The 23,868-nt window shown below is 34.7% G+C and overlaps 1 protein-coding gene across 5 annotated transcripts in view; it reads right to left on the bottom strand.

Moving 5' to 3' along the window:
- The window catches only part of LOC138700358 (transcriptional regulator ATRX-like), a 172,004-nt gene that overhangs the window by 106,707 nt on the left and 41,429 nt on the right, over window positions 1-23,868 (bottom strand). For all 5 annotated transcript variants that reach the window (XM_069826933.1, XM_069826932.1, XM_069826934.1 and 2 more), the window contains 2 exons: window positions 3,328-3,518; window positions 1,320-1,463 (listed from right to left, as the gene is read on the bottom strand). In XM_069826933.1, the coding sequence (XP_069683034.1) occupies window positions 1,320-1,463; window positions 3,328-3,518 (335 nt within the window). The remainder of the gene's footprint in view (window positions 1-1,319; window positions 1,464-3,327; window positions 3,519-23,868) is intronic.

The raw sequence follows: 23,868 nt of genomic DNA, 5'->3' as shown, positions 1-23,868 counted from the left end.
AATGTGAGTAATAAATTCAAGATTAAATATAACTACATAGTGCGTGGATAAGCTTCAGAGTTTCTACCGCGTTGTCTTGGTATTGGTGGCTGACGTTTCGACCGCTGTGTTGTGGTCATTTTCAGAGCAGTTGTTGGATAAGGAAATAGTCTGCGAGCTTGTATATATATAATAGTTTCGATGGGGGGAGTACTTGCGGTGATAGGTTGTAGGTTCTCCTTCTGGCATCTGATGGGGCACGGTATTAACGTCACTCTTTCGGATACCTTATGAGGGCCAGTATTAATATGAATACTCCCCTTAATACAGACCTCAACCAGATTGGACAACGAAGGACCAATCACGGCACGGTATTAACGTCACTCTTTCGGATACCTTATGAGGGCCAGTATTAATATGAATACTCCCCTTAATACAGACCTCAACCAGATTGGACAACGAAGGACCAATCACGGCACGGTATTAACGTCACTCTTTCGGATACCTTATGAGGGCCAGTATTAATATGAATATTCCCCTTAATACAGACCTCAACCAGATTGGACAACGAAGGACCAATCACGGCACGGTATTAACGTCACTCTTTCGGATACCTTATGAGGGCCAGTATTAATATGAATATTCCCCTTAATACAGACCTCAACCAGATTGGACAACGAAGGACCAATCACGGCACGGTATTAACGTCACTCTTTCGGATACCTTATGAGGGCCAGTATTAATATGAATATTCCCCTTAATACAGACCTCAACCGGGTAGGACAACGAAGGACCAATCAGATGCCAGAAGGAGAACCTACGACCTATCACTGCAAGTACTCCCCCCATCGAGACTACTATATATATATATATATATATATACGAGCTTGCAGACTATTTCCTTATCCAACAACTGCTCTGAAGATGACCACAACACAGCGGTCGAAACGTCAGCCACCAACACCAAGACAACGTGGTAGAAGCCCCGAAGCTTATCCACACACCATGTACACCAGCCGCGGAAGCCTACGCGAACACATAACTACTTAGTACTTATTGCTTTAACCAAAAGCATATTATACGAAGTATTTTTGTTCAAAATATGGGTCCTTGGAATTATTATAATTATTAAGACATTAAATTTGTTTGCGGGTTGCAGAATGTGGTCCAATTATGGAAGACGTACAGTATTTTAAGGTAATAAAAATTAGAATACGGGAAAAATTTACAATTTGGCAACCTTAATTATTACAACCACAAAACTTCATTGATAGCAGTTGTTGTTCTATGTTATGATGAAGCAACAGGCAAGTTCTACAATTAATAGAAATTATATTTACCATCACTGTCATCTTCAGAGGAACTCCCAAGCAGCATTTTCATGGCCATTTCGTTTTTCTTGTCTATGAGGCTCTTCTTCATTTTAATAGCTTTGACCACCTCCTTTTCAGAGCCAGATGCATCTGAACTTAATAATACTTCTTCTGAAAATTATAAGTAATCATCTCAAAGAACTGAAAAAAAGAACTTACTACAAACAAAATTGTTTAAGAACACATTACTTACTGTATAATATATTACGTGCAAAATTTGAATACGGGCTATTCCATATGAAATCGATCAATAAAAATCCTCGCACTTTTTTTATACTCTAATTTTTTCCCTACTTATACATGGTGCTGAGGAGAGTGCATTTGCAAAAATATACTATCGAAAGTCAAACGGTTTTCGTATTGTTGAGCGACAAATTTAGCGTATTTTATAAAAACAAGCCTCTTTCAGTGCTCAGAACTCTGGAACCATTTACTGCAGAACATTGAACGAGAGCTCCTTTTGAAGCTGACATTTGGTAGGTTATGATAAGAAGTAATCCTTATTTTTATTGTATACAGAGAGACAGATAATCTGATTTTACTTACTTTTAGGCTTTTTGGCCATTTGTAAAAATGTAAAAAATATTGAGAAAAAACCTTGCATTATTAAGAGGGATTTGGCATTGTTTGCTTAGTGTCACGGCAATAAGTTTCAGGGATATTAAATAAACTATTTTCACACGCCTAGACTTGAAAGGCGCAACACAGCACGCACTGGCCGAGAGCTGAAGATAAGCGAGCACTGGGCGTCATTTTACTCCTGTGTTTATGAAAACCTGTGATAAAGCTAGCCCAGCTATGCGCTACTAGACGAAACATCACGTGTTTATGTCTCCTGGCCTCGTTTGCCTAGGCTAGCTCCCGCCTCACAGTCAGCTGGTTAGCTCACGCACGTACTATTTATTTTCTTTATTTGATTTTTCAATACTTTCTTATTAACGTTGCACCAGTAAAAAATACGTATTTATTTGTACTTTTAATGCGGAACTTAACCATATATTTTATAAATATTTTTTCGTGGGCAAAGGTGTCTTAATTAAGAAAAATCTAAACTTCTCCATTTCCATAAAAAGTAAGAAAAACTGTTTACATGTCAATATAAACTTTAACTTTTCAGCATCAAAATAAACCATGATTTTGATCATTGGGTGAAAGGGTTTCGGAACCACAACAGTTTAAAGTTGCTAATTTTATGAAAATATGATAAATTAAAATATTTTTAATTTAAACACTATGAAGTTCTGATGCCTAAAACTTTGCACAAAGCATTGTATCACAGTTGTCTACGGACAGAAAAAGTTTCATTGTATTTAAAAATTGCAAGGTCAATTTTCTCTATATTTCAGTCGATTTGAGATGGAATAGCCCATACGTACAATAAACTAAACATTATTCTTTCTTCTTACCAAAGAAAGCAAAATTCCTGCACCAAAGTACAACCTGTTTCGTATCATAAAATGTAAATGATATTGAATGAAACAATTTGATTAATTGGTTTTATTTAAGAATTTTTTTTAGTTATTTAACAAAGCTGTATCAACTACTTGGTTATTTAGCTTCAATGGGACTGGTGATAGCAAAACTGTATTTGGCAAGATGAGCCCGAGGATTCGCCACAGATTACCCAACATTCGCCTTATGGTTGGGGAAAACCTCGGAAAAAAAAACCCAACCAGGTAATCAGTCCAAGTGGGAATCAAATCCACTCTTAAGCGCAACTCCAAATCGGCAGGCAACCATCTCAACCAACTGAGCTACACCAGTAGCTATTTAAGAATTGACTGAAGATTGTGATATGTAATTTAGAAAAACTGTAATCTTCATGTTTTAGTTTGTAAACGAAACATTTTATAGTCATTAAATTTAAACACATAGTACTAATAGTACTCAAAAAAGACAGATTACTGAAAGAATATTTCAAGAGTTTTTTGTTATTCTATATCACTGCAGAATACAGACAGAATGTTTACTTTACCATCTTCATCATCATCAATTGTTTTGAAGAAATCAATTAATTTTTGCTCTTCTTCTTTCTTCTTATCCTTCTTGGTCTTCACCTTCTTTTTCTTTTCACCATTATCATTATCATCAGAAGCATCTGACTCAGTAGCATCCCCATCAGATTTCTTTCCTCGAGCTTTCTTCAAAGACTTTAAGTTAACCAGACTGTGAACAATATCATTAACTTACCAAGTAAATCAATGAGAAATTTTCAGACTATAACAAAAAAAAAAAAAGATACATATCTCGTACAATCAAAATTATAAGAATACCTGCCAGATCATGAACATGAATAAATAACAAAAATTTTGTTTGTCAGATGAAAATAAAAAAAAATTAAAAATACAGTGAAACCTCTCATTTAAGGACATCGAAGGGACGTAACAATCTGTCCGCATCTGGGAGGTGTCCTTTATTGGGAGGGAGGCTCCCCAATCTAACAGTAAATTTATAATATGCAATCTGTATCCCTTCACGTTTTAAATGAAATATATTACTGTAGTTTAATTCTAAATACAGTCTACTGTTCTACAGTAAATTCTTTGCAACTATGATCTACAGTAGATAAGACCGAAAATAGTACATTATGCAACGAGCCTATAATGATAGTAATTAAGACGCAAGTATGATTGTTTATGAAACGAGCGCAAGCGAGTTTCATAATTTTCATACGAGCGTCTTAATTACCATTATAGGCAAGTTTCATACGACTTTTTATGCTCGACCATATTTCTAACTTTAAATTATTCAGAAGTATACATTTTATTTGTATCTGACAGAAGACCTTGTTCATAGCTCTTGAATTGTGAGATGTGCGCAGACGCGAAAGTATGGATTTTTTCCGAGGAACAATAATGTCATTGACCTTGATGTAATGCAGAGAATGTATAACCTGGAAATTGATTTAGAATTGAAAAACGAGATGACAAATTGAATTTATTTAAATATTATTTACAATTAACGCTAATTATTATAGTAACAGAACATAACCTTCTGCGACAGTATTGGATTTCCAGCCTCCGTTAGGTTTCCCTCATCTTTCGATTGCATATCCGAGAATAATCGAAAACCTGAACTTTAATGAATAGGTGTACTTTAATGACATGCATTAAGGTACTGCTACCAGGTGTATAATTACTACATTTCGGCATGGTCGAGCATAAAAGAATTAAAAATACAGTGAAACCTTTCATTTACGGACATCGAAGGGACGTAATAATCTGTCCGCATCTGGGAGGTGTTTTTTATCGGGAGGGAGGCTCCCCAATCTAACAGTAAATTTATAATATGCAATCTGTATCACTTCACGTTTTAAATGAAATATATTATTGTAGTTTAATTCTAAATACAGTCTACTGTACTACAGTAAATTCTTTGCAACTTTGAACTGCAGTAGATAAGACCGAAAAAGGGAAATACAATACTGTGCCATGCAATTTTATTCTAGGTCTACAGTTATGCAGTACTGTAATTTACAGTTTTCAACTTAACCCTTACGTTCAGGTGCCATGTCTCTCGAAATAGAACAACTGATTGAAGTGAAGAGAATAATCCTACTAACCCCATCATGTGTCGAACACAATTTCACGATCGTGGAAACCTTGGTCCCATCAGGCAGGTTAAATTTTATGACTTTGTTTATCCACCTGCTACCAGCTAACAAGGGATAGCCGGCTGGGCTAGTAGTAGCCTAAGAGACCCTTATTATCTTCTTTCATGTTAAGGAATTTCTGTACTAAATTTTCCATTTTTGTAACGCATTAGGTCTTGAAATCCAAGTTCTGTCCGCAGTCAGGAGGTAAAGCAAGCTTTAGGACTGTGAAACAGCTGTCCGTGTCCGTGTCTGAGAGTGTCCATAAACGAGAGTTAAATTTATAGTGTACAGTACTTCATATTTTTTTTTCTACAAGCGAGAAAGACAATTGAATAATCCACCAATTGGTTAATAATAATAATAATAATAATAATAATAATAATAATAATAATAATAATAATGATTTATTTTAGCTGGCAGAGTTAAGGCCGTAAGGCCTTCTCTTCCACTCAACCAGCAAAAAGTGTATATACATATGCATGAACTTACAAAGAATCCAACAATTTGATTTAGATGACAGTTACATGTATACAAAGTTATTTACAAATTAAACAACAAAATACTATGAACTATTAATTAAACACTGAAATAAACTGTGTAGCAGAATTAAACTAAAATACATAGAATGTTAATATATTTCAAATAATATTAGGTAATAGGAAGAGATTATTACGAGACAATTAAAATACAGCACAATCAGGATGATGTCTAAAGAAAAAAGTAACAATGTAGTCAGTGATAGTTTAAATCAGTATGATTGGAGTGAAATGCTAATAAGGTTATCTTTTAAGCTGTTCTTAAAGGTGTTTATTGTCTTGCAGCCCCTAATACTTTGTGACAAGGAATTCCATTGACGCGAGGTGGATATTGTAAAAGATGATGAATAACAAGATGTTCTATGAAGAGGTATACTTAGCGTGCCACAGATAAGTGATCTGGTATTTACGTCGTGGTTAGAGTATAGATAAGAGAAACGAGACGAAAGGTAATTTGGTGTTGAAGTGTGCAGAATTCGAAAGAGTAAAGACAAAGAGTGTAAAGTTCTACGTTCTTTAAGTCGGAGCCACGAGAGACTTGCGAAGGATGGTGATATGTGATCATACCGTCGGATGTTGCACACGTATCTGACGCACATATTCTGAGCTCGCTGTAACTTGACTGACAATTCAGAACTTAGGTCACTTAACAAAACGTCACAATAATCGAAGTGCGGCGTTACTAGGGTTTGCACTAGGGTAAGTTTTAGTTGCTGGGGCAAGAAGTTTCTCAAGCGACTCAAACAGTGAATGGAGGAACAGATTTTTTTATATTACTGTAGTTTAATTCTAAAAAATCGATTGGGACAAAAAAATCTGTGCGTATATGAGGAGTGTCCATATCTTGGGGGGTGTCCTTAAGGAGAGGTTTCGCTGTACTCTCTTAATGAAGTACATAAATAAAAGAATGCAGAAGCGAACAGAGCATAACTTTAAATTAAATTATTACTGTAAAATTACGAAAAACAGCAAGTTTAACTCGGATAAAAGAAAATATACCATGCTAGGTCAGAAAAATATGACAGGATTTGGAATTGCCTAACAGGCCAATGAGTTAAACAATGAAATGAAACAGGAGGTTAACAGAAAAATGAATTTTAGTCAAAGAAAAAAATCACAATCAATGCAAACAATATTAAATATAGTATGTAATACAGTCTTCAATTTCCCAAGTTTGAACAAATATGCATGTTTAGTCTGAAAAGTTACACCTATTTCATGAGCTTTAATTCAAATATACAAGTCCAGGAAGACTTACTTAGTGACTTACAAGCCACTTAGAAATAGTTCATTTCCATATGACAAGAAAAAAACGTTTTCATTTCCTAGTACAACATTTTCATCTCTTGGTCTTTTTTAGAATAAACCAGTAAACCTTGGGACAGCTCTCTTACTGACCTAAGGTACGGGCATGTACATTCAGATTTTTTTTTTAATAATGTTTACCTAAAACTGAAATGTACAAACATGGAATTAAACTTTGGGCGAGTCTTAATGAAAGTCCACTTCTATGTAGGCAACAATTTCGCACAACTGTCCACAAGTAGCATAAATACAGGGGCTCTTGTGTACTCCACATGCGCAATGTGTTGTAAGCGAAACTTACACAATAGCTCCGAATTTTATTTCCGTATCTGTACATCATTATTATTATTATTATGACTAGAGCCCGGATGTTTAGACATTTATAACAGTTAAAATATGCAGACAAAAAAGGCAATAAAAACGTAAAAAAAAAGGCACAATAATCTTTGAAAAGGCACTATAAATTTAAAGAACGCATAATATATTTTAGCAATAAATTTAAAGTATATCAACATAACTCACATATTTACTTCGTAGGTGACACATGTTGACTTATAAAATACTTTTTTTCGTGATTAACTATCTTTTCACAGACCTTACATAACAAAACTGTTCCATCGGTTGAAAACACATGGGAACCAAATTCACTAACGTAAGCATGAAGTTTACTTTTCAACGGTTTACTGAATTTAGGCATTCTAGCTAACCGATCTTATACCTTCTGTTACCCGACAATAACTGACCAGTGTTGCCAATTCAGCGGTTTTCCCGCCAAATCTAGCTTTTTTGGATAACCGTCTCGCAGGTAAAATTATATTATCCCGCTTAGCGGGAAAACTAGCTGTTTTTAATCTTTAAAGTTTCTGAAATGAAATTCATATTAGCATTATAAGCAGCTTTCATAATTACATTTAATTCGTTCAGTGTGTGTTTTGTGAAATAATGAATGTGTTAATGTAGTGATAATTCCATATTATATTATGTTACCGTTAAAACCCGAAATCCGTCAAAACCAGTTTCAACTAGTAAAAACTAGTTTAAGCAAATAAAGATAGATAGAAAGTGAGTTTTCGTATGATCTAGAATCAATGTCAGGTTAGGTTTGATTTGTTTAGGTTTTTGTTTGGTAAAAGCCTAAAAAAAAACCTAAAAAAAACCTAAACAAACCAAACCTAACCTGTCATTGGTTCTAGATCTTACGAAAATTCGTTTTCTATCTATATTTTAAAACTAGTTTTTACTTGTTGAAACTGGTTTTGTCGGATTTTGGGTTTTAACGGTAACATATATCGTGCAATAAGAATTTAAATATGTTGTGTCTGTGATAAAAGTGTTCAAAATTGCTTTATAGCGCCACATTGGCAATGATAATAGTGTGCAATATTCATTACATTGGCGGGTGGATGCTCCATCTTGACCGTTATTATTATTATTATTATTATTATTATTATTATTATTATTATCATTATCATTATCATTATTATTATTATTATTATTATTATTATTATTATTATTATTATTATTATTATTGAATAATAAGTATACATTAAAATCTAGAGATATTTGTTAGAAAATCGCGGGTTTTCAAAAGCCATCTAGCAGGATTATACGAACAACTGTTGGCAACACTGTAACTGACTGTTCCTCACTCAAATTTCTTTCTCCTACAGTAATAAATACGTGTAGCACAAAATTGTAACAATAAGATTTGAAAATATGAATGCAAACAATTGAAAATGCTGTGACAACTTTTATGAGAATGAGCTTAATATTTAAAATTATAAAGTTGATTGTTGGTATCCTGAAGACATGACAATATTAGATTTGTAACTGTGCATTGTCTATCATTATTCATATTACACCAATAGTATTAAAGCACGATTATTAGCAGGTTAAGCACCGAAATAAATTACTTTTACTTACTATTGTTAGTAAAGTTAGTCATTGTTTCAAATATTTAAATTTCATACAAATTACATTACAATTAATTAGAAAATTGCAAATAAATAAATATTGCTTTAAAATGACAAAAAGGCTTTATTAGTAAGAAACACCTTAAAAAGGTAAAATAAAAATTGGCCCATCACTTTGATTTACTCCAAATCACATTTATATCTATGCAAATTATGATTTACTTCCACCCAGTAAAAAAGGCATTTTGCCAAACATCCGGGCTCTAATTATGACTGTTTTGTTTATGAAACTTATGTAAATGGACAAGAAATACAATAGCTGAATACAGGTGTTGATATTTTTATTTGCATGAAATGTAAAGTTTTGTAAGTCACATAAATAATAATTAAACATTGATTTGAAATTATACTCATATTGCACTCGGAAGTTTCAATACAACTGCATTAATTATTATGTAATCTCTGATTAAAAACTTTGTTCAAATTTATAACTTGATGTATAAGAAAAATAAATAATAATGATGCATAGTTACATTATGAAGAAACACTTGTAAACTGGTGTCTGGAAAATATTTATTTCCAAAACTGTTATTCTTCTACAACGAAACGACACCAAAAGTAACAGGAACTAAGTCATGAGATCACAAAAAGCAAGTTTTCTCATTTTTCGTATTTCAGAAAACTACTGAAGGCAGGACAACAAGTCCTGAAACATGTCTAGCTAAATGAATTTTAATTGTTTGTTAAGTTTTTCTAATACTGTTGTACCTATTTTAACATAATATACATTTCAATATTTTACAAAACAACTTACTGTGAAAAGGAGTAACGAAGATAAAGTGGTTTTAAATAAATTAGGGACACTTTCTCATTACACATTTTATACAGTACCTATAACAATACTGTTTTATGTAAAGATAAGCAGAAGGAATTCTTCTGCACAAAATGCTACACAATGAAGTGTTTTTGTACATAAAGTCACACCATACAGCTTTGATGAGTATCTAAACCTAATTTGTACATTAAGGAAAAAAATGATGTCATTTTCTCATTATATTCTAGATGTTTCCTAACAATTCAATTAATCAGAAGAGTCAGAGTCATGTTCTCAGTTTCTGTCGAAAGGAGAGTTGTTACAAAATAACCATCATCAAGTCCAGTCCAAGTTTTCAACTCACTTCCAGACAGTCAATTGGGAATTACATGAGGTGGTCCAGTGTCAAGACGTAAATTTCGGGAAAAGTTTCCAGAGACCTGTTCAAACTGCCTGTACAATAAAAAAGATTTAACAAAAAGTTCATGCAGACAGGTTCAGTAAACGATAAAACACCAAAAAGAGAATGCCATGTTCCGTCAGAAGAGAAATTAGACGAGATTAGTGAAGGATTGAAGAAGTTGCTAAAGTGACTGCAAACTTCATAAAAAGATGTCAAATGTTTGTTGTAATAAATGGGGGGCATTTTGAGCAAAGAATATGAGCTTCGTAAGTAGAGCCCGGACGAGAAGTTATGGCACCAGCGCGAGGGACGCATTTTAGTTCGTTTGCTTGGACTCGCCCTCACGCTCAACTGGAGGGGTGTTGGGTTAGTTGGTTACTGGCATTCCGAGTGTTCAGATCGTTCTGCTACTACCGTTATTGCTAATACTGAAAACATTGTGCTTCTGAGCGCCCTCATTATGACATTGTCGAAGGTGTGAAATCATAGAGTAGTTCATAGTCAAGAACATGAAATAGCATACAATGTATGGAAATTCATGTCAGAAGAGGCTGTAGATGGAATATCAATTCCATTGAAAAGCGTGTGTGCAAGAGTACTGGCTGCCACTGGTATTTCAAAGCGAACCTTGGCAAGAATCAGGAAAGAAGGGAAAAATATTGAGGCAGGAACAGCAGATTCTTTCTCTAGTCCGGAAAAATCACAGCTGAAGAAGAAGATTGTTGCAGCTGTAGACAGTTTTGATGAGGAAGTCCTAAGAAGACTCATCTATAATTTCTACGCTACGCATAAACAGAGGCCGACTCTGTTATCGCTTCTTCCAAAAATGGATATCAGTGTATGATTATGTGAAGAAAATAGAGAACAATTACATTGAAAGTGAGCACGTGATGGACTGTATTTTGGAGAACATTTCCATAAACTTAGGGACATCTGATTCCAGCACAGATCAGTCGTCTGATTCGGACGGAGAATAAGAATATAAAGATGGAATAGCGGGCATAATTCCATTAGGTACCTTCGGACTCTTGAGTAGGAAAGTGGTGATACTAAGGCAAGACGAATGTTTTTAAAAAGAGATGAAACGGATATGCCTGCCGCTCTGAGCTTGAGAACCGTAACCCAAACAACCCCCACTCCTCTACCCTGCTGGCCAGCAATTTAAAACTTCGCGCAGGTTGGTGCCATAACATCTCGTCTCAGCTCTATTGTAACTTTTAAGCATTATAACAGTAGGACTGTAGGCCTAAAAGTGCTGGAGACATACGTGTGTTCTTCGCGGTAACCAACACATTGACATCTTAGGACGAAAACCCGAGCATCCCCAACTAACCTCACTGTACACAAAGACAGGATATTAATAAAAACTAATGGACAAAGAAAAATTACATTATTATACTAAAACACACACACTACTGCGTATTCAGTTCAAAGTGTGTATGGCTCACTGTATGTCATATGTGGCTAGCCGATGAGCCTAGAGAATTCAATCTTCCTACATTTCCGCAAAGGTGTATTACCTATGTGCCAGAGAAGTTGCCTAGCAAGTACGGCGTTCATTCTGAAGGGTACTTACCGATACGTACGGTAATGCCGGTAGTGGCAGGTTTGTGAACTGTTTCGAAACACGTACTGAGGTGAGTTTTTTTTCTTTATGGGGAGAGGGTATTTGTTGACATTAACTTCGACGATCAACATGGACACGGAGCATTTGATTTGTATCGTAGAATGTTGCCGTACGCAACCGATGATAACAAATACCCTGTGTATGACTTGCCCGCGCAAAACACAGTTCGAAAGAGGTTATGATAGCACACAGACCGCCATCTGTTGCTACGACATTCAAGTTATACCATACACGTTCTCAAGTTCAGATTGAACGCCTTGAATAATAGGCAACTTCTCTGACATAAAAGCTGAAACTCGCTTCAAATCACTGACTCACAACAGTGACGTCATGACACACTTTGAAATGAACACCCAGTATAAGAGCACAATGGCTAACAATATAACATCGTGCACATTCCACACAACTTGTACACCAATTCTAAAAAAAAAAAAAAAAAAACATAATGAAGCAGTTGAGCCGTTCAGAGCAAAAGTGGTGTAAGTCAAAATTGGATAATGAGGTTTAAAGTAAAAATTCTGTAAAATACAGTGCAAAGTAGCAATTAATATGTCTTTCTTGCTATCCGCTGACTACTAATAGTTTAAATAAATTGAATATTAATTGCTACTTTGCACTGTATATTACAGAATGTTTACACATTACACATTTTTGACTTACACCACTTCTGCTCTGAACAGCTCAGTTGTTACATTACATATTGTTATACATATTATTATAACTAGGTAAAAAAGAACAAACTCACTTACAAACATAAAAACAAACAGCCACGTAACTTAACAATCCAATCACCAGTCAGTCCATACTAAAGATATACAGGGTGATTCACAAGGAAAGGTAAAAGAATTTAGGATACGATATCTTAGGCCATTTTGAGTGAAAAAGTTCATATGAACATAGGTCCGTTTTCGAACGATGGCGGAGCTAGATGCATTTTTTTGGTAAAACATCTCGCCCCAATGTGAATCAGACGTTACCATATGCTGCTGACGTGAGACAAGGTCACCGATCGCAATGAATGACGTAACATTGGAATCTGCATTGTGAGCGATGTAGGTAAGAGAAACAAACCGGGTGGTGGGGCATTACAAATGTCCAATCACCTGCCCTTGTCTGATGTAATGACACAGAACGAGCGCATAACACAAATACCACTATCACTTCAGTTCACAGCAGTTCAGTCAGCTACCTACAGTACAGTAGTTATACAGGTACAATTATTGGAAGTGTTAAGTTGTGTTTTTCAAGATGCATTACAAATTTTCGACTACAGAATACGCTGATATTGTGTATGTTTATGGTTTGTGCAATGGAAGTTCCTTGTGTGCCGTCGCTGAATATGAACGACGCTTTCCAAACAGAAGGGTACCATATCGAAGAGTATTCACTGTCAATGGGGTTGGATGAAAGACTTGGTATAGCAAAGGAAGGGGGAAACGAGAGAGAGGTGCTAATCGACTGTATTTTGGATGCGGCATAAAGAACAGCCACGAGCAACTCTCCCAAGCAATGAGTGCAATTCACGCCCTAGCGCAACAGTGTGTAGAAGCAGAAGGAGGTACCTTCAAAAATGTGTGAAAACATCGACCCCGACATCTAGAATATTAAGTATGTATGCATACGTGAATATAAACATTAAATTTGCCCGTTATCTGTCTCTAAATGGAGTTAGTACAATGAAATCCCAGAAGTTTTTGTGAAATCAAAGAGCCATATCTCTGTAACCGTTCGAAAACGGACCCATATTCATATGAACTTTTTGACTCAGAAAGACTTCAGAATTCACATCCTAAATTTTTTACCTTTCTTCGTGAATCACCTTGTATGCAATTTGCCAAACAGGAAGTGTACTAAAAACCTCATGCACAGTCTTCTATTGAAAGCAAGCAAAACAAACTGAGATAGAATATCATTTACCAAATCTCACATTGTTTTGACCTGAGTAAATGCATCATTTACCATGAAGATTAACATGAAGATTAATTTTTAACAGAATGTCCAGATCAAGACACCCAAAATTAATAATGAAATATACTCCAAATGGAAGAAGGGAGCAGGGCCGACAAATGATGAAACTGACAGATGAATGCTAAGGCTGGACCAGGTTAATAGTGACCCATATTTTTAGAAGCTTAATAATGATAATTTTCACTCAACTTTTTTGTATTTTAACATTTTTCAGAAATAATTTATATCATGAGATTATAGCTACGGTTTGTTTACGGCGATCATCGCTGAGCACACATCGCCAGCATTTGTTGCCAGAATTGCTAGCAGTTGAAATGAATGCGCATAGTTCCTTTACAGCGAAGATCGCCAGAGCAGTTCGTTGGACACGGCGCAGATCGCTGGAGGTTGCTTCTGAAGCAAATTCAGGACGCACATCGCCTCATTCATGTTCAATAATCGATATTTAGAGAAGGTCATGTTGTAATATCGAATATCTAATCTGTACGTTATGGCTGCAAAACAAATCAAGACGTTTTGTAATTTTTCGCGGTCTGAAGACAAAATTATTATTATTGGATATGTGTCACAAAATAATGCCCTTTTCGATATGAGCTTGAAATAATATAAGGACACACAGGCGAAGGAATTTATGTGGAAAGAACTTCGCGAAATTTTAAAGAAAACTAGTGTCTTAAATGTGAATTAATAAGCAAATTAAACAATAAACCCTTACATTACAGATTACACTTTTATCACACCCAGAGAGTTCCGTTCAATGCTGGGTAAGGGCGAAATTCTCTCTTCTGTAAGTTTCCCACCAGCTCCCTTGCACTGGATTTCGTCTGCCATAACCTCAAATTTTACAGAAATAATCGATGGTGTTTAGGTAAAAGATCTTAACCCTTTTACTTTTAAAGTTGACTTTCTGTTGTAATTAGCCGGAGTTACCGGAGTCTGAACAAAATTGGTAGGTAATTTCACATTGTCATATTCAATTAAACTCAAAACATAATCATCAAACTGGTTAGGTGAGAGTCTGAAATATTCCTTAAATTTTGTAGAGTTTTTATAAAAGATGTCTCATTATCAGTGTGTTAAAACAGCCTTCTGTAAACCTAATCCTGAATATTTCATTAGTCTATAGCTTTTTCCTTTTATAATACGCATGCTCGATAGTGATATCGTCATCTCCCTCTTCTAGAATAAATAGCAACTTCATTATCTTGGATTTATTCATATTATTTTTTGGTTATGACCGTGGCCTACATTAATTCATTTGATCATATGTAGTAAATGAAGGAATAAACAAATGAGAATCTATAGCGATGTGCGTCAATAAAGAAATCACTTCTCGGCGATCATCACCAGCATTTATAATCGCTGGCGATGTGCGTTCGATGATGATCGCCGTAAACAAACCGTACCTTATGAGGATGTTAAACAATATTTGCTTTGCAATCCTGCATGAATTTAAACAACATTTTCCAGAGTTCATTACTTTATACTCTCACCAAGAGAGGACTCAAAAAATTAAACTATTAAGGCATGACTCCTCCTTACATTAGAGTATTCACATCAGAAGAATAGCAAACTACTTTACAGGAACGGACTTTCAGATGATAAACTTCTAATTAAGAATCAAAATGTTTTACTCATTACATTAATATTGATGATAGTAGTATTCAGTTTCAATAAATTCTGAATTTTTTTAAAAAAAGATCAAATACATAAGTCCATAAATCTATTGTGTTCCTGCTATTACAAGCCATAAATTAAATGTCTTGCATGACAGAATGATTTGTCCCAATTTGCAAATGACACTTACTGTCCACACTTCACGAGATTATCTCTGCGAGGGGGAATGGTCCTTGCGGGGTAAGAGACGAGGGTAAGGAAATGTACAATAACTTAGCGCGTCTGAAAGGGCAGGTAGATGAGGGTGGTGCCATTGACTGGCTGGGACAAAGTTCAGTGACACTCCACCTGAAAACGTTGATTTTGCAAATTATGCAAGCATTTTAGTTACTGTTGAGATTTTATTGTGATGTTGGTGTTGTGAATACTGTGGATAACAAGTGTTGTTTACATTAAAACATTCTTAAGTCAGATTTTAATTTCTTAAGTTAACTTAAAGATCATGTCAGATTGGCTGCATTACGCTTTAATTAGGCAGTTATCTTAAATTAGTAATTTAGTTAGACAATGAGTTACGAATTTGTTTGGTCAGTGAAATATTTAGTTAAGTAGTTTTAAAGCGAAGTAGAGTTCTGTTTGATTTCAATAGTGTCACATATCAGTTATCATAATGTTTACAAAGTGTAAAAATGGAAAAACTATACATAGTGAAGCATGACAAAGTAATAATGTAATAAAGATGTGTGATGAAGCAAGGCAGAAGAGATTATTGTGTTCTTTGATGAATGCTACAGAAAGGGCTGCTAAATATGCAGGTATTTATTTATTTTTTGTAATTTAATACTAATTTCATTTACACTAACTTAATAATATTCTCATAATGTCAACATTAAATTATTGAAACTTACAATAACTTCAGTTAATCACGGGCATGACTTCGAGAGGAGAATAAATTTAAAACTTTAGTTAGCTCAAAAGTATACATGAAGTTTTAATGTTTCATTTAAATAACATGCCGCATTATACTCGTAAAAAATTTAATTTCTATATATTAAAAAAAATCTTAATAAATTAAATTATTATTATTATTATTATTAATTACTATATTGTAAACCAAACATATAATATTTACATTGACTGGTGTAATATAACACTGTCACTGAATAATTGCTTTCCATAATTAACTTAATTATAGATATTAAATGTATACTATGTAGCCTATATGAATTAATAATGTTTTACTGAGGGACAATGTTTTCACTGTAGTTGATAGCGAAAGTTTAGAGCACACAAACCCGGTTCTGTCTCGATGTTTGGTTGTGAAAGTGGGGGGAAAACCTTGCATTCCTTGCTCGGATCATCTCGTGAAATGTGGACAGTAACTCAACACGCGAATTATCACAAGGTATTTTGCACACCAGCTTACCAAATGATATAACCTCAATAGGTCCAACTCAATTTTAAAACAATACAGTTCTCTGACATGATACAACATTGTAGTGCATGGGTGGGGTTTTTCCATTATACACTGTACTGTAAAGTGTGTATTCTCAATTAACCCTCACCAAAGAAAAAGTGTGAAGATATATGAAAGGGAAATATGTACAGTATTTAAAATAATTTCATAAATTTACACATATCACCTGATTACACTAAATCAGTGGAATGTTTGTGTGGGACTTTCCATCACACAGTGGTGCTTGTCCTCACTCAATCTTCACACAAACAAATATTTGAAAGTATCTTTAGAATAACATAAATTTCAAATAATTTTACAAAGGCATACATGTCACCCGATTACGCTAAATGACTGCAAACATCATGAAACCACTTTGCTAATCTATGAGTGGCAAGAACTATAAGAATGAACAAGCAACAGTTGCTAGAAGAGCAATAAAAATCTGATGTGAAGTCTGAACAGTTTCACCAATTCCTTGAGCCTTCTCTTCTGGTCACATTTACTTCAGTGCTTCTTTCTCAACTTATACCGGTATCTAAAAGAACCAAATTTTTCAGTTCCACATGGCAAGAACATAAGAAAATGACAAACTATTGTAAAATAATTTAGATGCAAATAAATCAGCATGCAAACAGGCGAAATTACTGACTATTATTAATACTTAAGATTTAGTTATAGAAAAAACTTTCTAGTGTTAAACTGAAACTAAAGGCTGGTTAACCGGGAACGAGAACCAGAATGAAAACGAGAACGTCGACGACTATGCATATCGATATGTATGTCAATAACGATATGTAAAGTCGATATTACACATTCTAATGTTATTTGTGTATAACTGACCAATGGTGTTCTCTCATGAGTACAAGGCAGCCAACATAAACACAGGTTAACTAACTTCGAAATTTCAACTGAAACATTTCATTAGGTACGGTACTATAAATATGCCCATGCATCTTTATTATCACAACCTATTTTAAGTCTACCATAACATAAAGTAATTAGAGAAGAAACATTTGTAATAGAACAAAAATGAACACAACAGTAGTTATTGAATTGAAGCATGAATATGTAGTGTGTAATATAACCAATACTGTAATAAAATATGATTTGCTTCTGATCGATGTTCAAAGACGCAGCTATTGAAAGCCACGTATTCTCCATCATTTTCTAATTTTTATACAAGGCACGCCGCTTATCGTAAATGTGAGGATTTCAATATTAGAATCTCATCAAATAAAACTTGCTCCATGATGCACAGCACAGAACAAAATAATGCGTAGGTTATGTCATGGTCTTCTTGCTACAAAATATACGACGACAAAATAGCTTTTAGATGGCAATAGAATGAATCTATACCTTGACCAAAACTACTTCCGACTTGACAGCTTATAGAGAAGGGGGAGCAATGTTGTCATGTTGCTCATCTTTCGTATAAGCGAGCGCGCTGCCGATAGAGTGCAGTAATGAACGGCTGACATGAACACATACATTTCTAACCAATTTGTTGAACATTAGGCATTAAAATTTGTGTACATTATTATTTTTATTAGCCTATAATAATAGAATAATAATAATAATAATAATAATAATAATAATAATAATAATAATAATAATAAGTAGTAGTAGTAGTACCGGTATTCTTCAATGTAAATACCGTTAGAAAAGCGTCGAAAGGACTGTAAACTGTAAAAACAGTTTTAATTTAATACAAAGCCTCTACTTTTATGAGTGTTGGTATTCTTCAATGTAATATTGTTAGAAAGGCGTTGAAAAAATTGTAAACTGTAAAAATATTTATAATTAAAAATCTGCACGGCCTTTTTCTTTTCAAATATTGGTAACAGTGCTCTTATTAATTTTAACACAAGCAACAGTTCTCATTACAACTTGCGCCAAAGGTAAAAGAGGCCCGCCATTATCTTTTCTCCTGTCAAAATACTCTCTTACATAACACACCATCTCTCGCGCTTGACTCTTTAACGGGGCACCTTGTACAGTATTCTTTGTTCTCCGCCTGCCTTTCCTTCCTTCCTTCCTTCCTTCCTTCCTTCCTTCCTTCCGACATTGCACAAGTCATCTATTTAAAAACTCTAGCAGAAACTAGAAAACACACACTCCACCAATGACAACGAAGATAATAGTGTAATATAATTTAAACACAATAATTATCGATACACTAAAACAATAATACAACTAAATAATATTTTTAATTCACACAAAGCACGCATTAAACAGCCAACTCAGTCATTCCGGCCACTGTATTCACCACTAGGCCCTGGTATTCACGTGCAACTTGTAAACATAGAGAAGGCAACACCGTCCCGTTACCATAGTTACATGTCTCTTGTGATTGGTTGATTTCAATGGTTGCCATGGTAACATGCTAAAGGCGCCATTTGTCAGGTCGGAAGTTGTTTTGGACAGACCATAGTGGGCTGTGATCGGAAATGTGAATGCCAAAGTTGAAACTTGGCCAACTCTCCGTTCCCGATCTCGGGTTCTGGTAAGCTTTTCGTTAATTGTGAATGCTCACATTTAAATGTATACATTTTAACAATTTTACCATTTTCATTTTTGTTCCGATTCTCGTTTCTGCTTTATTGTGAACCAGCCTTAAGAATGTAAGGATCATTAATTTTTTGGTCTTACAGAATTCTCTGTTATGGTTATTATTTGTTAATGAAGGAGAAAAATTCGCTCCGGCACCAGGGATCGAACCCAGGACTCCAAGTTCTACAGAACAGGTGCTCTACCACTGAGCTACATCAAGGATCAGATCAGTAGTACAGCACCCGGTATGTAAAACTGGAGTTTCTGGGTTCGATCCCGGCACCGGAGCAAATTTTTCTCTGTCATTAACAAAAAATGAAACTAAATAGGTACACTACCGGTCAAAAGTTTTTCTATGAAAACTATATACTTTATTTCAATGTACAAACACATCGAAAAAACTAAATAGACCAACAAAACAAATATTTTCTCGCTCTAGCATTATGATATGATAGAATATTCAAAACGGAATCCCTGTTTTAACCACAAATCCATAGTTGTGATAGGTGATTGAAAACTTTTGACTGCTAGTGTAAATTACAACTCAGTTTCAATTTAACACTAGAAAATTATTTCTAGAACTAAATCTTAAATATAAAGTGCTGTGTGTGTAATCAAGATGTGTTATTAACAGCTTAAGATCCTAACTCATTCATTCCACATAAATTAAGATGTTTTATCTCATCATACAGAGTACAGAAGAAGTATTGTGATGCTATAGGAAACTAATTCCGAGACTACCCTGAAATTCATGTTTTCAGGATTCATCATAATGAAAAATTGCTTCTATCATGTCAGTCAGTCAGGCAGTTCAATTGACTGATTAGTCTATTTGTCTGTCAGTCTACTCGTATCAGTCAGCCTGTTTAAATTTATGTATGTATGCCCAGGGTTGCAGCCTTAGGAGTTGGGCCCAATTGGAAACATTACTTGAGGGCCCATGTTCACAGACAAGATCTGCAGAATCTATGCCAGTAAAAAAAATAAAATAAATGTGTGGTATCACATTACTTTCACTTCAGTACAGTACTGTTTGGCAAAAGCTTTCAAATTAGTTTGGGCCTAAATGAAGTCCCATTACGCAAAATGCCCGCAAATTAATTTGTACTTCATTGCACCATTGCTGTTACGTGAAATCTACTAACCAGGAAGAAAAAGAATTTGGGCTTGCCCCTTCCTGGCGAAAGATTAATTTGTTTCCTCTCCTTGTCAATATCATCTGCTCTATTGGTTGAACCACATCTGTAAGTCAGTCAGCTGGCATTTTCATAAAAGAGAATGAAACTTAAGCTTATTCAAGGAATTTTGTGTCATTATATGTAATGTAATTTATTTTGGTACTGTTTGTAATGAATATTTACCTTTGAAATTTGCATCTTTTTTGCACCTTTTTCGACTAAATTAAAGCACCTTTTTTTCCCCCCTTTACAACTACAATTTTGCACCTAAAATTCCTGGCTCTACTTATTACTAAGGAGCGGATTTCTATGTAATTAAATATTATTTTTGAGTGTGATAAAACACAATTAACAAAGTTAAAAATTTCGAACATGAAGTTTCAAGTTTAAAACCCGAATTTTGTTTCACATAAAAACACATATTTTCACAAAAAAATTATGTAAATACATATTTTCAGGAAATCTATTATAAATACATAAATCTTGGAGTGTTTTTATTTAAATAATTTTTTTACAAGAACTTTTAAACATTTTAAACTAAATCAATTATGTCACTCAAGTACGTTATCTTTTTAAGAATTCCTGGTTGCTTCGTGTTTCTAAGCGCTGTGTGGTGTATCCGTGATCCATTTTTGTAATAGTATCGCCGCAAGTTCTGAGAACTGCTAGGCAGCATATCAGTGTTATTATTAGAGAATAAATTAACGTGGACAAAGAGGAGAGATCTTGCAACACATAATTAGGAATGTTTATTGTTGCTGAAGATGATTTCATTCCACGCTTTGTTTGTGAAACACAACAGATAAATGCTTGGGTATGAACATTATTTAATTTAAACAAATCTCTCGCCTCTCGCTCATGTCCATCAAGTAAGGCAATATGTCTTGTTGTGATTCCCTGTTATTGGGCTTGATCAATCGATATCCTTCAAGATATACTGAAAGATGGTTGTTTAAAAAACGATTTGGCTTTCCTATTAGCAAATCTAAGCTTTTTGTGTGACACCATAAAAAAAAAACTCGAAAATCCAAAAACCTGTTGTCTGAAACAGAGAGGTGCGTACCGTGAAAATTAAACTAGACTCGCTATCAGGTTCAGAAGCACAATTACTAAGGGACAAATTCCAGAATATGTTTGGGAAAAACAGTAGATATAAAAAAATGTGTAAAGTTGCTCAAGTACTGGAGGATATGCCTGTAGGTGAAACTGATGGTGTTTGTGTTTGTGACATTCCTCTGTTTAAATATGCACGTCTGACGTCCTGTGATGTGGAAAGATCGTTTTCACAGCATAAGTAGTTGTTCAGAGATAATCGGCATGCATTTGTGATGGAGAATTTGGAGATAACCTTTGTTGTTCACTGCAATTCTCGGCAAACTACTAGCACTCAAGTGTGGTTGGTGAGTACCTAGTAACATTTTTTTTCTAAGCTAAGTAAGGTATTTTTGTCATATTTAAAAAAAAAATATTTTTTTGTTTTTAGCAAATATTTTCGTACTTTTTAGCACATAAAAAAATAAATATATTTAAATTTTTTAGCACATAAAAATCCGCTCCCTACTTATTACTGTCCCACCTCCTTTGCCTACGTCCACTTTCCTCACATCCACTTCAAGAAAAGTTTCAAGTTTTGGAAAGAAATTAAACTTCTTTGTTCGAAATTCTTGAAAACCTATTTCAATATGAAAATGAACAACTGTCCCCTTTCCTCTATCTCAAAATAGCTCTTACCTCCCCTTTTACTTCAATCTATAATATTACCAGTACTTCAAAGACTCAACTTCAAATGCAACCTCATTTTGCACACTTTACTATATTCTCAACCATATGAAGGGGATGGGAACAGTGGCGGCTTCTCAAGGGGGTTGCATGTTTGTACACCCCCCAGTAATGTTCCTAATCTCCAGGCTTTGTTACTATTAAAAATATAATTTTTTTTTTTTTACAATTTTCATTCATGACTATCTGCAGCTGCCATCTCGTTTTGTACGTCTGCAGGAGCCTTCGAGCCTCTTGATTTGCAAAGATGTTGAAAACCTATGGAAGGTAGTTTATAGAGATGTTCGGCTAATGAAGGGACGGGTTAGAGGCGTGGTCTACTGCTTTCCTCATTGAGAACGGTTTGTCGCACTTTGCATGGACACCAACATCAGTGCAGAAGAAACTAAGTTCACTGGGAAAGTATCTGTTTCAACTAGACATTTGTCCGAAGTAATAAGCATGAAAAATGTATTCATTCGGCTTGTGCAACGAACAGTCGCATATTTCGCACATTACTTTCTCAATCTGCATGCACACAAACGGCACAATACATAAAGGAGCTTGTATTTTGCTTTAAAGTTGTAAGAGTTGTCGTTCTGACAATAAGTGCTGCTATCTCCCGACAGCCTAGAAAGGTGCATTTGAATTTTATGAACGAAAACATTGGACTTGGTACTTGGTAGCATTCTGATGACGATTCTGTGCTCAAATGTCTTTCATGAGGGTAAATCGCAATATAGAGCGCTCCATCCATGACCCCGTCCACTTTTGGACTTCTGTATAAATAGGTATGCTTGTATTTAGTCATTTTACTTATTAATTGCATATAAATAAGCTTTATATGTATATGCCCTCAGGTATACACGGTTTTAAACTTTAAGGTAATAGTAATATGCGTTACAAGAGCGGTATGTTGAAGTTTTCATGCTCGAGGAAAAGTTTGAAAAAGCAAAACATAGTTGAGCTTTTTTAATTTCCGAGAATTGAAAGAAAACATACCGCTCATGTATCGTACATTATTTTGTGCGAAGATCGTTTATTACATACCTGAAAGAGGAATTTCTAATTAGTTGCAATGAAATCTCCATCTTGGTTTCTGTTCAATGATGGCAAATTTGCAAAACAAAAATATCTATCTTCAACATTGTTGCTTTAAAATGTTTTCTGTGTTTACTATACTCCAGCAGGCCGTGATATACGTCTGTCTTTTTTTTTCCCCCAGTCTGTGGAATCTTGTTGATTTTTTTTATTTTGTTGGGTAATTTTACGACGCTGTATCAACATCTAGGTTATTTAGCGTCTGAATGATATGAAGGTGATAATGCCGGTGAAATGAGTCCGGGGTCCAACACCGAAAGTTACCCAGCATTTACTCATATTGAGTTGAGGGAAAACCCCGGAAAAAACCTCAACCGGATAACTTGCCCCGACCGGGATTCGAACCCGGGCCACCTGGTTTCGCGGCCACACGCGCTGACCGTTACTCCACAGGTGTGGGCCTTGTTGATTTTTTCACAGCTTCCTTAATATTACTTGCATCACGAATGCACTAACTTTAGTAGAGTTGTAGAGTTTACTTAATTTTTGCAAATATTTAAAAACAATACTTAATTAACAGTGCAATTTAGGTGAAATTGCAGTGGTAAGTTTCAAATTTATAATTATTACTATATTGAACGTCTCTAAAAAATAATATGTTAAACGCCTAAAGCAGTAAAATCAATATGTCTTTTATTTTATTGGGTTATTTTACGACGCTGTATCAACATCTAGGTTATTTAGCGTCTGAA

Source organism: Periplaneta americana, chromosome 5 (genome assembly GCF_040183065.1).
Source record: "Periplaneta americana isolate PAMFEO1 chromosome 5, P.americana_PAMFEO1_priV1, whole genome shotgun sequence".
NCBI classification, from domain to species: domain Eukaryota; kingdom Metazoa; phylum Arthropoda; class Insecta; order Blattodea; family Blattidae; genus Periplaneta; species Periplaneta americana.
The sequence above is the reverse complement of the archived record's forward strand: the minus strand, read 5'-3'. Positions and strand labels throughout refer to the sequence as shown.